General features: G+C 45.1%; 1 protein-coding gene across 5 annotated transcripts; it reads left to right on the top strand.

The window, feature by feature from the left end:
- The first annotated feature begins 2,745 nt into the window (after window positions 1-2,745).
- LOC121398202 (transcription elongation factor A protein 2-like) lies at window positions 2,746-12,558 on the top strand. 5 transcript variants are annotated; one of them, XM_041577056.1, is made up of 10 exons: window positions 2,746-2,823; window positions 6,400-6,462; window positions 8,612-8,717; window positions 8,856-8,919; window positions 9,505-9,638; window positions 9,803-9,871; window positions 9,974-10,128; window positions 10,943-11,089; window positions 11,397-11,468; window positions 12,398-12,558. In XM_041577056.1, exons 3-10 carry the CDS (start codon window positions 8,627-8,629, stop codon window positions 12,404-12,406), a joined length of 741 nt encoding a protein of 246 aa, XP_041432990.1. In that variant the 5' UTR covers window positions 2,746-2,823; window positions 6,400-6,462; window positions 8,612-8,626; the 3' UTR covers window positions 12,407-12,558. The 5 variants fall into 5 exon arrangements, with proteins under 5 accessions (XP_041432990.1, XP_041432991.1, XP_041432989.1 ...); XM_041577057.1 differs by lacking the exon at window positions 2,746-2,823 and adding an exon at window positions 4,338-5,414 and having other exon boundaries at window positions 9,815-9,871; XM_041577055.1 differs by lacking the exon at window positions 2,746-2,823 and having other exon boundaries at window positions 6,023-6,462.
- Window positions 12,559-14,865: the final 2,307 nt, after the last annotated feature.

The raw sequence follows: 14,865 nt of genomic DNA, 5'->3' as shown, positions 1-14,865 counted from the left end.
ATTTGTAGTTTAGTAACAGTTAGAAGACCACAAGCTGCTGGTCTGACAAGGGATGCTGGGATTTGTAGTTCATTAAGAGCTAGAAGACACAGGCTGAAGGTCTGACAAGGGATGCTGGGATTTATGGGCCAGTAACAGCTAAAAGACCACAGGCTGCAGGTCTGACAAGGGATTCTGGGATTTGTAGTTCATTAAGAGCTAGAAGACTACAGGCTGCAGGTCTGACAAGGGATTCTGGGATTTGTACTATAGGCTACAGGTCTGACAAGGGATGCTGGGATTTGTACTACAGCTACAGGTCTGACAAGGGATGCTGGGATTGTATTACAGGCTGCAGGTATGACAATGGATGCTGGGATTTGTACTGGCTACAGGTCTGACAAGGGATCTGCTACAGGTCTGACAGGGATGCTGGGATTTGTATTACAGGCTGCAGGTATGACAAGGATTGCTGGGATTTGTATTACAGGCTGCAGGATGACAAGGATGCTGGGATTTGTATTACAGGCTGCAGGTATGACAATGGATGCTGGATTTGTACTACAGGCTACAGGTCTGACAAGGGATGCTGGGATTTGTACTATAGGCTACAGGTCTGACAGGGGATGCTGGGATTTGTACTGGCTACAGGTCTGACAGGGATGCACTATAGGCTGCAGGTCTGACAAGGATGCTGGAATTTGTACTATTAGGCTAAAGTCTGACAAGGGATGCTGGGATTTGTATTACAGGCTGCAGGTAATGACAAGGATGCTGGGATTTGTACTACAGGCTACAGGTCTGACAAGGGATGCTGGGATTTGTACTATAGGCAGGTCTGACAGGGGATTCTATATAGGCTACAGGTCTGACAGGGGATGCTGGGATTTGTACTATAGGCTACAGGTCTGACAGGGGATTCTGGGATTTGTACTATAGGCTACAGGTCTGACAAGGGATGCTAGGATTTGTACTATAGGCTACAGGTCTGAAATGGGATGCTGGATTTTGTATTACAGGCTGCAGGTCTGACAAGGGATGCTGGGATTTGTATTACAGGCTGCAGGTCTGACAAGGGATGTTGCGATTTGTACTATAGGCTAAAGGTCTGACAAGGGATGCTGGGAATTGTATTACAGGCTGCAGGTCTGACAGGGGATTCTGGGATTTGTACTATAGGCTACAGGTCTGACAGGGGATGCTGGGATTTGTACTATAGGCTACAGGTCTGACAGGGGATTCTGGGATTTGTACTATAGGCTATCTGACAAGGGATGCTGGGATTTGTACTATGGCTACAGGTCTGACAAGGGATGCTGGGATTTACTATAGGCTACAGGTCTGACAAGGGATGCTGGGATTGTATTACAGGCTACATACAGGTCTGACAAGGGATGCTGGGATTTGTACTGTAGCCTACAGGTCTGACAGGGGATGCTGGGATTACTATAGGTTGTAGGTATGACAAGGGATGCTGGGATTTGTAGGTCAGTAACAATTAGAAAACTACAGGCTACAGGTGTGACAAGGGATGCTGGGACATTCAGGACATGAGTACCACACTGACTGGGGAAGTTGCAGCTCCAAAACTTTTTCCTTTAAAGCTTTTAAAAGTCATTTTATATACAGAGTTAGATGCAAAGAGAAATGGGAATAATTAATAGTATGGTAGGAGAAACACCAATGGCCAAACTGCTTCAACTGATCACTTCGCAAACACGGTCCCCTGTTATAGTGGGAACATGGGGGTTCAGACCTGTTGCCCTTAATAATTGCTTAACTTTTACTGAAAAGCTTTTTTAACAAGTACATTTTTATATACAAAGTGAGATACAGAGAAGAAATATAATATTAATGTATTAGAGGAGAAATCTGAACAGCAAGTGGCCAACTGTCAACTGTCACTCAAACACTGGTGGACCCCTGTTATTGGAACATGGGACGATTTCAGACTTTTCCCCTTAATAATTTCTTAACTTTCCCTAAATGCTTTTTAAAGAAGTAAATGGTATATACAAAGTGAGATACAGAGAGAAATTATAAAATATTAACAGCATTAGTGGTTAAACCCTGAACAGCAAATGTCACTCCAGATGTTGGCCATAGTGACCCTGTTATATGGGTTAATATAGGAGATTTCCGACTTTTTATTATTCTTAACTTGCACTTATTTTAAATATAAAGCAATTGGATTCCCAAATGTTATTTTATACTTTCTGTATTTAGCCTGACAGGTGTGTAGTTCTCCCTGCATCCCTGTTCCTTCCGCAAACCCAACTCTCCTATTATCTATTAAAATGACAAACCCAAGGCTAGTATTCCCACGGTGCCACCTAGTGACTCAATTAGTAGTGATTTTCTTCATTTATTCATTATTTTCCATAAATTGTCCCCCCAGTGTGGTGCTGTGATCCACTCACCTCTGATCCAGAAATGAAAGTGAGAAATCCGTATTAACTGTCACTTAGCCGTACGGCCAATGCCAGGATGTACTTCTGTGTATTATCCTGAGTTGTCTGTAGTCTGCCTGTTTCCACCATTCCTCCCATAATGATATTTTCTATTAGAATATGCACAAAACCAATAGGCTAATAATTCCCAGGCACTAGCCAGTGTCACATCAAATAGTCATTTCCTTCATTTCTGCCATTATTTCCCTTAATGCCCCTGTGTATCAATGATCTGCTCACCTCTGATCCCAGAAATAAAAAGTGAGTTTATAGCCAATCACGTTTTATGTTTATATCCTGATAGTGATTGGCTGCAAGTTCAGCACATGTTTACATGCTGCTTAGATAAGTGGGACCTCAGAAAGGAGATGTGGGGTTCAGCTGGGATTTGTAGGTCAGTAACAGTTAGAAGACTACAGGCTGCAGTTCTGACAGGGATGCTGGGATTGTACTGGGGATGCTGGGATTTGTACTATAGGCTGCAGGTCTGACAAGGGATGCTGGGATTTGTACTATAGGCTGCAGGTCTGACAAGGGATGCTGGGATTTGTACTATAGGCTACACAGGTCTGACAAGGGATGCTGGGATTTGTACTATAGGCTACAGGTGCTGACAGGGATGCTGGGATTTGTGTACTATAGGCTACATCTACAGGTCTGACAAGGGATGCTGGATTCAGGATATGAGAACAGTGACTGGGAAGTTGCAGCTCCAAAACTTTTTCCTTTAAAGCTTTTTAAGAAGTCACTTTTATATACAAAGTAAGATAAAAGAGAATAAAATGAATATTAATGTATTGGAGGAGAAATCTGAACAGCAAGTGGCCAACTGTCAACTGTCACTCCAAACACTGGGATGACCCCTGTTATATGGGAACATGGGAGATTTCAGACTTTTCCCTTAATAATCTCTTAACATTCCCTTAAAAGCTTTTTAAGAAGTAAATGTTATATACAAAGTGAGATACAGAGAGAAATATGAATATTAATAACATTAGAGGAGAAACACTGAACAGGAAGTGACCAACAGACACTCCAGATGTTGCCATAGTGACCCCTGTTATATGTTAATATAGGAGATTTCAGACTTTTATTATTCTTAACTTGCACTTATTTTAAATATAAAGCAATTGGATTCCCAAATGTTATTTTATACTTTCTGTATTTAGCCTGACAGGTGTGTAGTCTCCCTGCATCCCTGTTCCTTCCCCAACCCTAACTCTCCTATTATCTATTAAAATGACAAAACCAAGGCTAATATCCCAGGGCGCTACCTAGTGGCTCAATTTAGTAGTGATTTTCTTCATTTATATCATTATTTTCCATAAATTGTTCCCCAGTGTGTGCTGTGCATCCACATCACCTCTGATCCCAGAAATGAAAGTGAGAAATCCGTTATTTAACTGTCACTTAGCCGGTGCGGCCAAATGCCAGGATGTACTTCTGTGTATTATACCTGAGTTGTCTGTAGTCTGCCTGTTTCCCCCATTCCTCCCATAATGATATTTTCTATTAGAATATGCACAAAACCAAGGCTAATATCCCAGGCACTAGCCAGTGTCACACCTCAAATAGTCATTTCCTTCATTTCTGCCTTTATTTTATTACTGCTATGGGATTCCTGATTGCACTGTGCTGGGGGCCTCAATTATTATTAATTTCATGATGGAGGCTGAGGGCTGGTGTAAATTTGAAAAAGGACCGTAATTGGCCCCCGGGCCGCACTTTGGACATGCCTGTCCTAGGCACATGCCTACTCTGCCTAACCTAGTTCCGGCCCTGGTTAGGCAGGTTTCTATATAGACTTAAAAGGTTGAACTTGATGGACGTGTGTCTTTTTTTCAACCTAACTAACTATGGTACTAAGTATACAGGCCCAGACTGGGAGCCAAAATAGGCCCTAGCATTTCAAGTACACAGAGGCCCCGACAAGCCCACTAAGTAGTGAATGTCTATAGCATTGCCAGGGCCCACAGATTGAATGTATGTAAGTGCTAGTGTATGGCTATGTATGTCGGTTTCCCTGTGTGGGTTTGTATTTAAATGTCAGTATGTAAGTACGCAGGTAAGTGCCTTTGTGTGGGTATATAGGTAGGTGCCAGTCTTTGAGTGTGTTTGTGGGTGCCAGTCTGTAGGTGCCAGTATGTGGGTATGTAAGTGTCAGTTTGCAGGAATGTTGGTAGGTGCAAGTGTGTGGGTATGTAGATCTGTGCCAGTGTGTGGGTATGTAGGTATGTGCCAGTGTGTTGGTATATAGGTAGGTGCCAGTCTGTGAATGTGTCTGTATGTGCCAGTATGTGAGTATATAGGTAGGTGCCAGTCTGTGAATGTGTCTGTAGGTGCCAGTATGTGGGTATGTAAGTGCCAGTGTGCAGGAATGTTGGTAGGTGCAAGTGTGTGGATATATAGGTCTGTGCCAGTCTGTGGGTATGTAGGTGTATGTATCTAGGTAGGTGCCACTGTGTGGATATGTAGGAAGGTGCCACTCTGTAGGTATATACGCAAAGGCCAGCCCTTGGGTATGTATTAATATGATGCTGCACTTGGCTACATGTATCGAGTCTTTAACGAGACTCGCCAGCATCAGCATCTGACTCCCTGGAGCTGGCGCAAAGGATTTTGGTTGATGTAGTTCAGATGTCCTTTTTCCCTATGGAAAATGTTCGTTTCAAAGACTTCATCTCCCATAGGGCAACGCGCAGACGGAATGCGGCGTCTGGCGCGGGGGCAGTTGGGCAGTGTAGTTCTTTCGGCGCACACGTACTTAAGAGCGGGAGGGAGGGAGAATTTGGTGGACTACGAGTCCCAGAGAGCAGCGGCAGCGCGGACCTCCTGGACTGTTTGAAGTGCGGTATCTGCTAGGGCTCACTGCAGAGGGGACACAGTCGGAGGAGCGGAGAGAGTCCCGGGGCGATGGCGGCCAAGGGGGTCGAGGTGGCACGGATCGCCAAAAAGCTGGATAAGATGGTGGCCAAGAAAAGCATGGCGAGTGCCCAAAACTGCAGGGGCCTCCTCCAATAGTCTATAGTCCCCATAGTCAGTGAGCTTCAATGCCTACTGCAGCCTGTACTGACTTCTGTGCCGGCGTGAGCTGCTGACTCCTACTTCGTGCTGCAGCCTGTACTGAATTATGTGCAGCCATGCAGTCTCCTCTAGTCACCTGCTAATTAACCACCTAATATGGGGATTTACTCAGTGGGCTAGCCAGTTACTGGTCCAAACAGCAAAAAAAAAAAAAAAATGCTGGGGAGCTACAGGATCTCAAATCTTGGAGACCCACTTTCCCACTAATACCTGGAGCCCATGCTCTTGCCCCTCTTCTGTAACACCCTCAGCGTTATAATGAGGGCACTCGATATCTGTATAGCGCAGACCTAACCTCCCCCTTCATAATAGAGCTTCAATAGATACCAAACATTTGGGGCTACGGCTGATGAATCGGGGAACCCCAAAAAAGCCTACAGCATATGCCAGTGTCCTGCCATTGGCAGTGCTTTGGCCAACACTAAGATCTAGAGGACCATCTATAAAGCCAACGGGTGTAATGTTGGCATTGGGGCAGGGACCTTTCTCAAAATATATCATTCCCTAGTTTGGAAACATTTCCCCATAGTGAATTTTTACATTGTCCTAGATTGTCCAACTGCATAGACGTAATCAAATGTGGGATCAGAGGTTCCTATAGACAGGGGAGGTGTCTGTAACTGGTGTAATAAGCACAGAGATCTATATGCCATAAACTTACTCTTGGTTTCTAAGTCTATGGTAGGTGTGACACGGGGACAGGTAACTGGAAATGATACAGGGGCAATGGTGGATCAGCTTGCCTATCATTACTTTTATATAAACAAATAACTGGCCAAATAAATGATACCGGTGAACTCTATTGAGACTCTCAGTACTTGCTCTGTACGTGGCACGTTGGGTTGTGGCTCTGGGCATCTTACTTCACCCTGTTCCTTTATTTCAGGGTGGGGCTCTGGATCTGCTCCGGGAGCTGAAGAACATTCCTATAACCCTGGAGCTCCTGCAGGTAGTAAATAATCTTTCCTGATTCTACTGGCTGTGCAGATTAAGGCATATTCCAAGAACTTCCATAATAGAAACTGAGAACTTTGTCCTTCTTCGCTGCATTGGTCTTAAAGGGATACTGTCATTGGAAAAACATTTTTTTTCCCAAAATGAATCAGTTAATAGAGCTTCTCCAGCAGAATTCTGCACTGAAATCCATTTTTAAAATAGCAAACAGATTTTTTTATATTTAATTATGAAATCTGACATGGGGCTAGACATATTGTCAATTTCCCAGCTGCCCCAAATCATGTGACTTGTGCTCTGATAAACTTCAATCACTCTTTACTGCTGTACTGCAAGTTGGAGTGATATCACCCCCTCCCTTTTTCCCCCCAGCAGCCAAACAAAAGAACAATGGGAAGGTTACCAGATAGCAGCTCCCTAACACAAGATAACAGCTGTCTGGTAGATCTAAAGGTGACCATACACGGGCCGATAAAAGCTGCCGACAGACCGCGTCGGCATCTTATTGGCCCGTGAATGGGGCCCCCCGACAGGCTTCACCGATCGAGATCTGGCTGAAAGTTGGCCAGATCTCGATCGGATGGGACAAAAAATCCCGTCGGATTGCGGCCGCATCTATTCGTTGATGCGGTCCCGCGATCCGACCGCCCGTTAGGCATCGTTAGGATCCGATCGTTGGGCCCTAGGGCCCACGATCGGATCAGCCCGATATTGCCCACCTCAAGGTGGGCATATCGGAGGGAGATCCGCTCGTTTGGTGACATTGCCAAGCGAGCGGATCTCTCAGTGTATGGGCACCTTAAGAACAACACTCAATAGTAAAAACCCATGTCCCACTGAGACACATTCAGTTACATTGAGAAGGAAAAACAGCAGCCTGCCAGAAAGCATTTCTCTCCTAAAGTGCAGACACAAGTCACATGACCAGGGGCAGCTGGGAAATTGACAACATGTCTAGCCCCATGTCAGATTTCAAAATTGAATATAAAAAAATCTGTTTGTTCTTTTGAGAAATGGATTTCAGTGCAGAATTCTGCTGGAGTAGCACTATTAACTGATGCGTTTTGAAAAAAACATGTTTTCCGATGACAGGATCCCTTTAAGTCTGACACTCTGCGTGGGGTTTATGTTCCTGCTTCCTCATGGCCCCAGACTGGGAATCTGTGGATTTTGGCAGATGCCTGAGGGGCTGTTGAAAGATGCCATATACAGTCACTATATATTTGGCCTGTGGGGGACAGTTTGGGCCTCATTGTACTAAATATTCTAGGGTCTATTTTGAATCCCAGTCCAAACCTGCTTCCTCCCATAGCCCACAAATGCAACAGGCAGTCTGTTGGTGATCAGTCAATGGAAATAACCATCCCAAGCATTAGCTGCGTTTGTGGGATGGGCATTAAATCAGTTTAGATTCTTATGGATCTGTTATGTAGGGTTTGAGTCTGGGCTTCATTGACCAAATAGGAGAGGGGGATGGTGGTCAGTACAATTTTCCAAACGATTTGTGTCTGATTCCTTAATGGTTGCTCTGTGCTGCAACTGCTACAAACGATCCAAGTATAAAAGAAGGAAAAGGAACTCCAGCAGTGTTACTGCAAATGACCTTTTATTCCGGGAAGTGGTAAACACAACATGTTTCGGGTTCCATACCCTTTATCAAGTGAATAATCATTATTTTATTTATTCTCTTGATAAAGGGTATCGAATCCGAAACATGTTGTGTTTACCACTACCCGGAATAAAAGGTTGTTTGCAGTAACACTGCTGGAGTTCCTTTTCCTCCTTTTATACTTGGGTTTCATTGACCTCATGATGTATCAGTGACATATGATTACATTCAGGATGGACAGGCGGTGGATGCAACATTGGGGACATTTTTCAGCTTAAATGTTTCCGTCTCTGATTCTGAGATCCATTCTCTCTGGTGAGGTTCAGCCTTGAATGCAGTAAGTTGGCACATGCAGTTAGCTGTGCGCATTAGTTATCTCTTGGTTTGCGTGACTAATGCATGGGCAATGCCATTGCCAATGACACGTCCCAATTCCAGAAGGTAAATAGCTGATTGTAAGGCATAAATATGGGTCTATTTCCTTTAATTCTTTATTCAGTAGCTTCCCATTAAACGTATGATGTTTCCCTTTCAGTCCACCCACGTGGGAATGTCCGTGAATGCACTAAGGAAGCAGACTAATGACAATGAGATCATCACGCTATCGAAATCTCTTATCAAGTCATGGAAAAAATTGCTGGGTAAGTGTGCTCCCCCATTCTAGGGTGGGGAAATATTGTTTCTTTCTGGACTTATGTAACTGTGTGGGGTTACCAGGCCCATTTATTATAAGTTAATGCCCCACCGCATTGGTTCCCTTTCTTATTGTCCCTTGGCAGACGGCTCAGAACAGCCAGGAAAAGAGAAGCCTCAGATAATACCCAGCTGTTACAAGGAGAAGGGGTAAGTGCTCCTGGGAGCTCCCCATGGGGCTGTATCTAAAGGGATGAGTTAAGGTGTCAGTCTAATGCAGGGGTCCCCAAACTTTTTTACCCGTGAGTCACATTCAAAAGTAAAAAAAAGTTTGAGAGCAACATAAGAATGCAAAAAGGTCCCAGGGGCAGGCCCGGACTGGCAATCTGTGGGTTCTGGCAAATGCCAGAGGGGCTGCCATAAGATGCCATAGACAGTCACTATTTATTGGGCTGGTGGGGAGCTGATTGGGCCTCTCTGTACTTGGAATGCCAGGGCCTATTTTGACTCCCACTCCAGACCTGCCCAGGGGTGCAAAAATACTGTCTGTAATTGGCTATTTGTAGCCCCCTATGTGGACTGGCAGCGTACAAGAGGCATTGTTTGGTAGTACACATGTTTTTATGCACCTAAAAATTTAAAAATAAGCACCTGCTTTGAGGCCACTCGGAGCAACATCCAAGGGGTTGGAGAGCAACATGTTGCTCTCAAGCCACTGGTTGGGGACCACTGGTCTAATGGATGGGTGTGCAGCCTAAGGGTGCTGTTCTTGCTTTCTTAACAATTTTTTTTCAGCTCTTCCAAGAAAATTGAGGTGCCAAAGACCCCAGTCTCTGCAAAGATGACACGTTTCCCCCCTCTGCCAGTCACTTCAGATTCTGTTCGCACCAAGTGCCGAAAGATGCTGAATGCAGCGTTACAGACAGATGGTGTGTTGTCTCACCAAGGTTCCCATTATATATTTATGTATATCAGCAGTAGATTTCATATTGGGGGATTGATAGAAGGGCTCACTGCGACCCTGAACTCCTCAAATCTTTTAGTCCAGCTTAATGTTGTCATGCCTGTTCTGTTCAGCTAATGATACACTTAGTTCTTTTGTCAGGAGATCCTGTGGCTATTGGGGCAGATTGTGAGCTTCTGGCAGCACAGATTGAGGAGGATATCCTTCTGATAGGGGCAGGGGCTTTGGTGGGCATCTGTTATCATTAGCTCTTGTGTCCTAAGATTTACTTAGGAGGATTACAACCTTGACTCTTCTCACTGGTGTTTCGGGAGATGCAGAACACAGATATGAAATACAAGAACAGGATCCGGAGTCGCATTTCAAACCTTAAGGATTCCAAGAACCCAGAGCTTAGGAAGAATGTGCTCTGTGGCATCATTACCACCGAGCAAATTGCTATCATGTCCTGTGAGGTAAGAGGGGAGTATGAGCACCGGAGAAAGGTGGGATCTGTCAGGGTTCATGTGCTGCTAAAAGGCGGAAAGTGCCTTCAGCCCCATAATTGTGATGGAGCCAGGTGCCTAGTAGGAGTGGAGAGAAGGCAGTGGTGCCTAGTGGGTTGGAGAAAAGGCAGTGGTGTCTAGTGGGAGTGAAGAAAAGGCAGTGGCGGTAGTGGAGAGAAGGCAGTGGCACTTAGTGGGAGTGGAGAGAAGGAAGTGTCTCCTATTGGGAGTGGAAAGAATGCAGTGCCTCCTAGTGGGAGTGGAGAGAAGGCAGTGGCGCTTAGTGGGAGTGGAGAGAAGGTAGTGTCGCCTATTGGGAGTGGAGAGAAAACAGTGGCACCTAGTGGGAGTGGAGAGAAGGCAGTGGTGCCTAGTGGGAGTGGAGAGAAAACAGTGGCACCTTGTGGGAGTGGAGAGAAGGCAGTGACACCTAGTGGGAGTGGAGAGAAGGCAGTGGTGCCTAGTGTGAGTGAAGTGAAGGCAATGACGCCTAGTGGGAGTGGAGAGAAGGCAGTGGCGCCTAGTGGGAGTGGAGAGAAGGCAGTGGTGCCTAGTGTGAGTGAAGTGAAGGCAATGACGCCTAGTGGGAGTGGAGAGAAGGCAGTGGCGCCTAGTGGGAGTGGAGAGAAGGCAGTGGTGCCTAGTGGGAGTGGAGAGAAGGCAATATTGCCCCTATTTCTCTTATGGGATAGGTAAATGGAGGCATTGGTGCCAAGGAGCCAGTTTCCTGAAGATAACATTATATGATAGGCTGATCGGTAATAAGAGTCACGCACTCTTGTAGGAAATGGCCAGCAATGAGCTGAAGGAGATGAGGAAAGCGATGACCAAGGCCTCCATTCAGGCGCATCAGATCGCAAAGACCGGAGGAACTCCAACAGACCTGTTCTCCTGCGGGAAATGCAAGAAAAAGAATTGCACATACACACAGGTATTCTCTACGGATGTACCCCTCTGCCCCGAATGTACTCTGTGCTGTACCCAACTGTAATGTTAACAGTCCCCTAAGCCTCACTCTGTGTACTGTTTATAAATGATACCGTAATCTACACAGTGCTGTACACAACTAGACTCTGTTATAGGTGCTGCTGCAGCCAATCAGTGGTTTCCTTTGGTCTGTCCAATGCAAGTTAAATAGTGAAAGTGATTCACAGCTCAGAAGCACAGTGCGCCCTACAAGCAGAGATGTTTATTGGGCATGTACCTAACCCGTCTTGTTACCCATGCCTTTCCCTTAGGTACAGACCCGCAGTGCTGATGAACCAATGACCACATTTGTCGTGTGCAACGAGTGTGGGAACCGCTGGAAGGTGAGATTCCCTCTGTGGATTCACTTTTATCTGTGGGTTTATATTGGTTCATTTGTGGGCTTTCCTTATGTTATGGGGTTATTATCTTGCACTATGTGACCAGATTTTGTAGTCTCACTTAGAAACTAATCCAAGGCTGCATTTATTGGTACAGTCTCTTGTATCACATGGGGTGCAGTTTCTTATTGTTATGCTACAACGCAAGAGCTCCCCTGTGGTACCTGTTGGAAAAGGTGCCTGGGCAGCTGGTTAGATAGGCTTGATACAGCCAAGGGATGCATCCGAGTTCAATATTTTATATATTTTCAAGAACATGTAACTGTCTATGGGGTTGGGTTTTGTACGGTTAAATGATGAGTATCCCCTATGCACCCCCCCCCCAAACCACATGTAATGCTCCAGTCCCATCACATTCAGCTTCTGATGTGGATTGCTGACCAGGAACATGCACACTGGAAACCATGACCCAATGTGACTAGACATGGCAGCCTCCAGCCCCTGCGGGACACTTTGTGTTCTTATCACAAGTATGTGGCGAGTAGATAACTGCCCCCATAAATGTTTTTGCTATTTGTGGTTTATTTTGGACGGTGCTGGGCTCATTCATGTTGATTGGGTTTGTTGAGATTCAGTAAGGGCCTTGGCGTATTGAGATTTTTGGCTTCATAAAGAGAACAGTAAGGATTTCAATAACCAAACACACAGACCATCTTGAAATCTCTATTGGGAAGTCTACATACCAAATTGACTGTAGGCCTCGTCCAGTGGGTATTTTGGTTGCAGAAAGAAAGGGTAATGTATAGGAAATTATAGTAGATTAGCTCTATATGATGTGCTTAGTGGGGGGAGCTGTTTTATGCATCTAATCTGATAACTGCTAAAATCTGCTCCTTTCCGAGCCTGTGCCCTTCTCCTCTCTTCCCATGCAGTTCTGTTAATCGTTTCCAGGCTGGTCAGTGAAAATCCTCCTCCCTAAACTCGCAGGAAGGTACATAATTTCCCCCCACAACCGCCATCATGCAGCAAAGACTTTGCTTCAGCATTTGTTCAAAAATATGTAAAATATTTGTGTTAAATAAAATTTTTTTGCCACATTGATTTTTGTTGATGATGCTTTCAGCACAGGGGGTCTGTAGCCACTGTGACAACTAGACCTGTAGGGGTACCTGGGTCAGTGTCTTGGGGCTGCTTTCCACAGTCTTTTAGGGTAAAAACAGTCACAGTAGTCGCTTCTCTTAAAGTCAAGTGCCTGCAGTTTATTCTGTTACACAGTCTTTAGTAACATGCACACCAAGAAATCAAAACAAGGAAAAATAAACCCTTGCACCAGAGCGCTGGCTAAACACAGTTGGAAGCCTAACTACAGTTGGGTGGCTTTCCCAACAACAACTTAAAACAAAAGAATCACCATATAACACAAAACTGGTAATCAGTACCTTCCCTTTGCAGTGCAGCTCCTGCTCTCTCTCTCACTCTCAGGTGGGAGGGGTCTCTCCTCCCAAGGTCAGTCAGGTACTTTAGCTGCAGCAATTACCTTGCAGCTTTAATCCATGTTCCAGGGTGTTGTATTATATAACACCCTGGGAGAAACATATTGCCCATCTATAACTAACCCAGCTGCTTTGTTACACCACAAACACTGGGTTTCACCTGGCCATAAGCATACCAATAATGTATGGTGCCTGGGGGGCCCAGAGCCGCCATCACAGAGTACAGTTGGCCTGGCAGAATTTAGGTTTAAAGGGGGGCCCGGCTGGGCTGCACTTTCCGGATTAGCGGGGCCACTCTTAAGAGCATGTATGTTGCCAAAGATCGGAAGACCCAAAGACGCGAATGAAGCTGAAGACCTAAAGCCACGCATGGAGCCGAAGCTGAAGATCGAAAGCCGCAAATAGAGCTGAAGACCCAAAGTCGCGAATGGAGCCAAAGCCGAATACCCAAAGTCGCAAACGGAGCCGAAGAAGAAGTACCGAAACCGCGAAAGGAGCTGAAGCCGTGAAAGCTAACACTGCTATTGCCAAGGACAAGGTAGAAGAGACTGAGGTAAGTTCCACTGAACACCAATGGGTTTTTTTGTTACTGTAATTAAACCTCTGGCCACCAATGTTTTATTTTTATCCTCTGTGGGCCCCTGGCCACCAATGTTTTGTTTTTTTTAACTTGTAGGGGGGACCCTGGCCACTAAAGGGTTGTTGAACTTGTAGGGGGTGCTGGCAACTAATGACGTTTTTTTAACTTTTATGGGGGGCCCTGACCACCAATTGTCTTTTTTTAACTTGTAGGGGGGAGCCTGGCCACTGGTGAAGTTATTTAAAACCTTTTATTGGGGGGCCTTTGACCATCAAATTTTTTTTTAACTTGTAGGGAGGGACGCTGGCAATCCATGGGTTTTTAGTGTTTATGTTTTAGCGCCTATGTTTTAGTGGCTTTTTTACTGTGGTGGGTGGGGCCCAGAAAATGTTGTACGGGGCCCGTGATTTCTGATGGCAGCCGTGATGGTGCTCCTTCCAGTCTGACCCATATCCAAATACTATGCAATCGATCGGTTCTGGAATTGGACAGGGTCGAAAATTTTATTTACTGATGCACCATGTCAGCCAATGAGGAATTGAAGAGAATGCTCAGTGTGTTTGAGTGAGAAAGGTTTGTTATTGTAACCCACATAATACCCTGTTCATTATGACCACCTGTGCATCAATGCTTTTAGGGAAGCAAACCCTCCTTTCGTCAGAACACAAACACAAGTGCAGCAAAATAAAATATACAAGGCTCCACCCCAGTTTCCCAGAGTACCTCATTGTCCAATTATTCTGCAATGAAGCTTGATATCCAAAGTGAGGCTTGAAAAATGCAAGTCAATACATTTAAGTCCAATGTGATAAGCTTTTTAACCTTACATGTTATTTAAGTGTTATTGAATCAGAGAAAGCATGTTCACAATCATTACCAGATTAGTAAAACAACCAGAAAATACCACCAACAGGCTGTTCGCTTTACCTTTACTTTTTATATTCCCACCAGTCTGTGAAAAAAGGGGAAGAGTGTAAATACCGGTGAAACTTACCAACATTTTCGTTGTGACCTTTTTGGATGTACTGTAACCAGTCTCCACATCCAATATGCTTCCCTTTTAAAGAGGGCCAATATTTAAAGGGACCTGTTATTCCGAATGCTCGGGAACTGGGGTTTTCCAGATAAGGTATCTTAAAAAGAAACACGGAGAAATCACTTGGTGGGACATTCATTAAGATTCGTTGTTGTGCCAGCGTCCGCTTCGCCGCACTTCGCCAGGCGTATTTTCGCCAGCGCTACGCAAATTCACTAAAATCGGAAGTTGCGCTCAGGGGAATCGTAAGGTTGCGAAGTTGCGCTAGCGTTAATTCACCAAGCAAAGCAA

The sequence above is a fragment of the Xenopus laevis genome, chromosome 9_10L, assembly GCF_017654675.1.
Source record: "Xenopus laevis strain J_2021 chromosome 9_10L, Xenopus_laevis_v10.1, whole genome shotgun sequence".
Classification (NCBI taxonomy): Eukaryota; Metazoa; Chordata; class Amphibia; order Anura; family Pipidae; genus Xenopus; species Xenopus laevis.
This window is presented reverse-complemented; position numbering and strand designations above follow the sequence as displayed.

What these genes read in the sequence shown, in the direction of transcription:
- LOC121398202 (XM_041577057.1), top strand. Translation starts at nt 5,343, where the DNA reads ATGGCGGCCAAGGGGGTCGAGGTGGCACGGATCGCCAAAAAGCTGGAT. An exon ending in GGCAGCACAGATTGAGGAGG is followed by an intron (nt 9,872 to 9,973) that starts ATATCCTTCTGA and finishes GACTCTTCTCAC; the next exon opens with TGGTGTTTCGGGAGATGCAG. An exon ending in AGAATTGCACATACACACAG is followed by an intron (nt 11,090 to 11,396) that starts GTATTCTCTACG and finishes CCTTTCCCTTAG; the next exon opens with GTACAGACCCGCAGTGCTGA.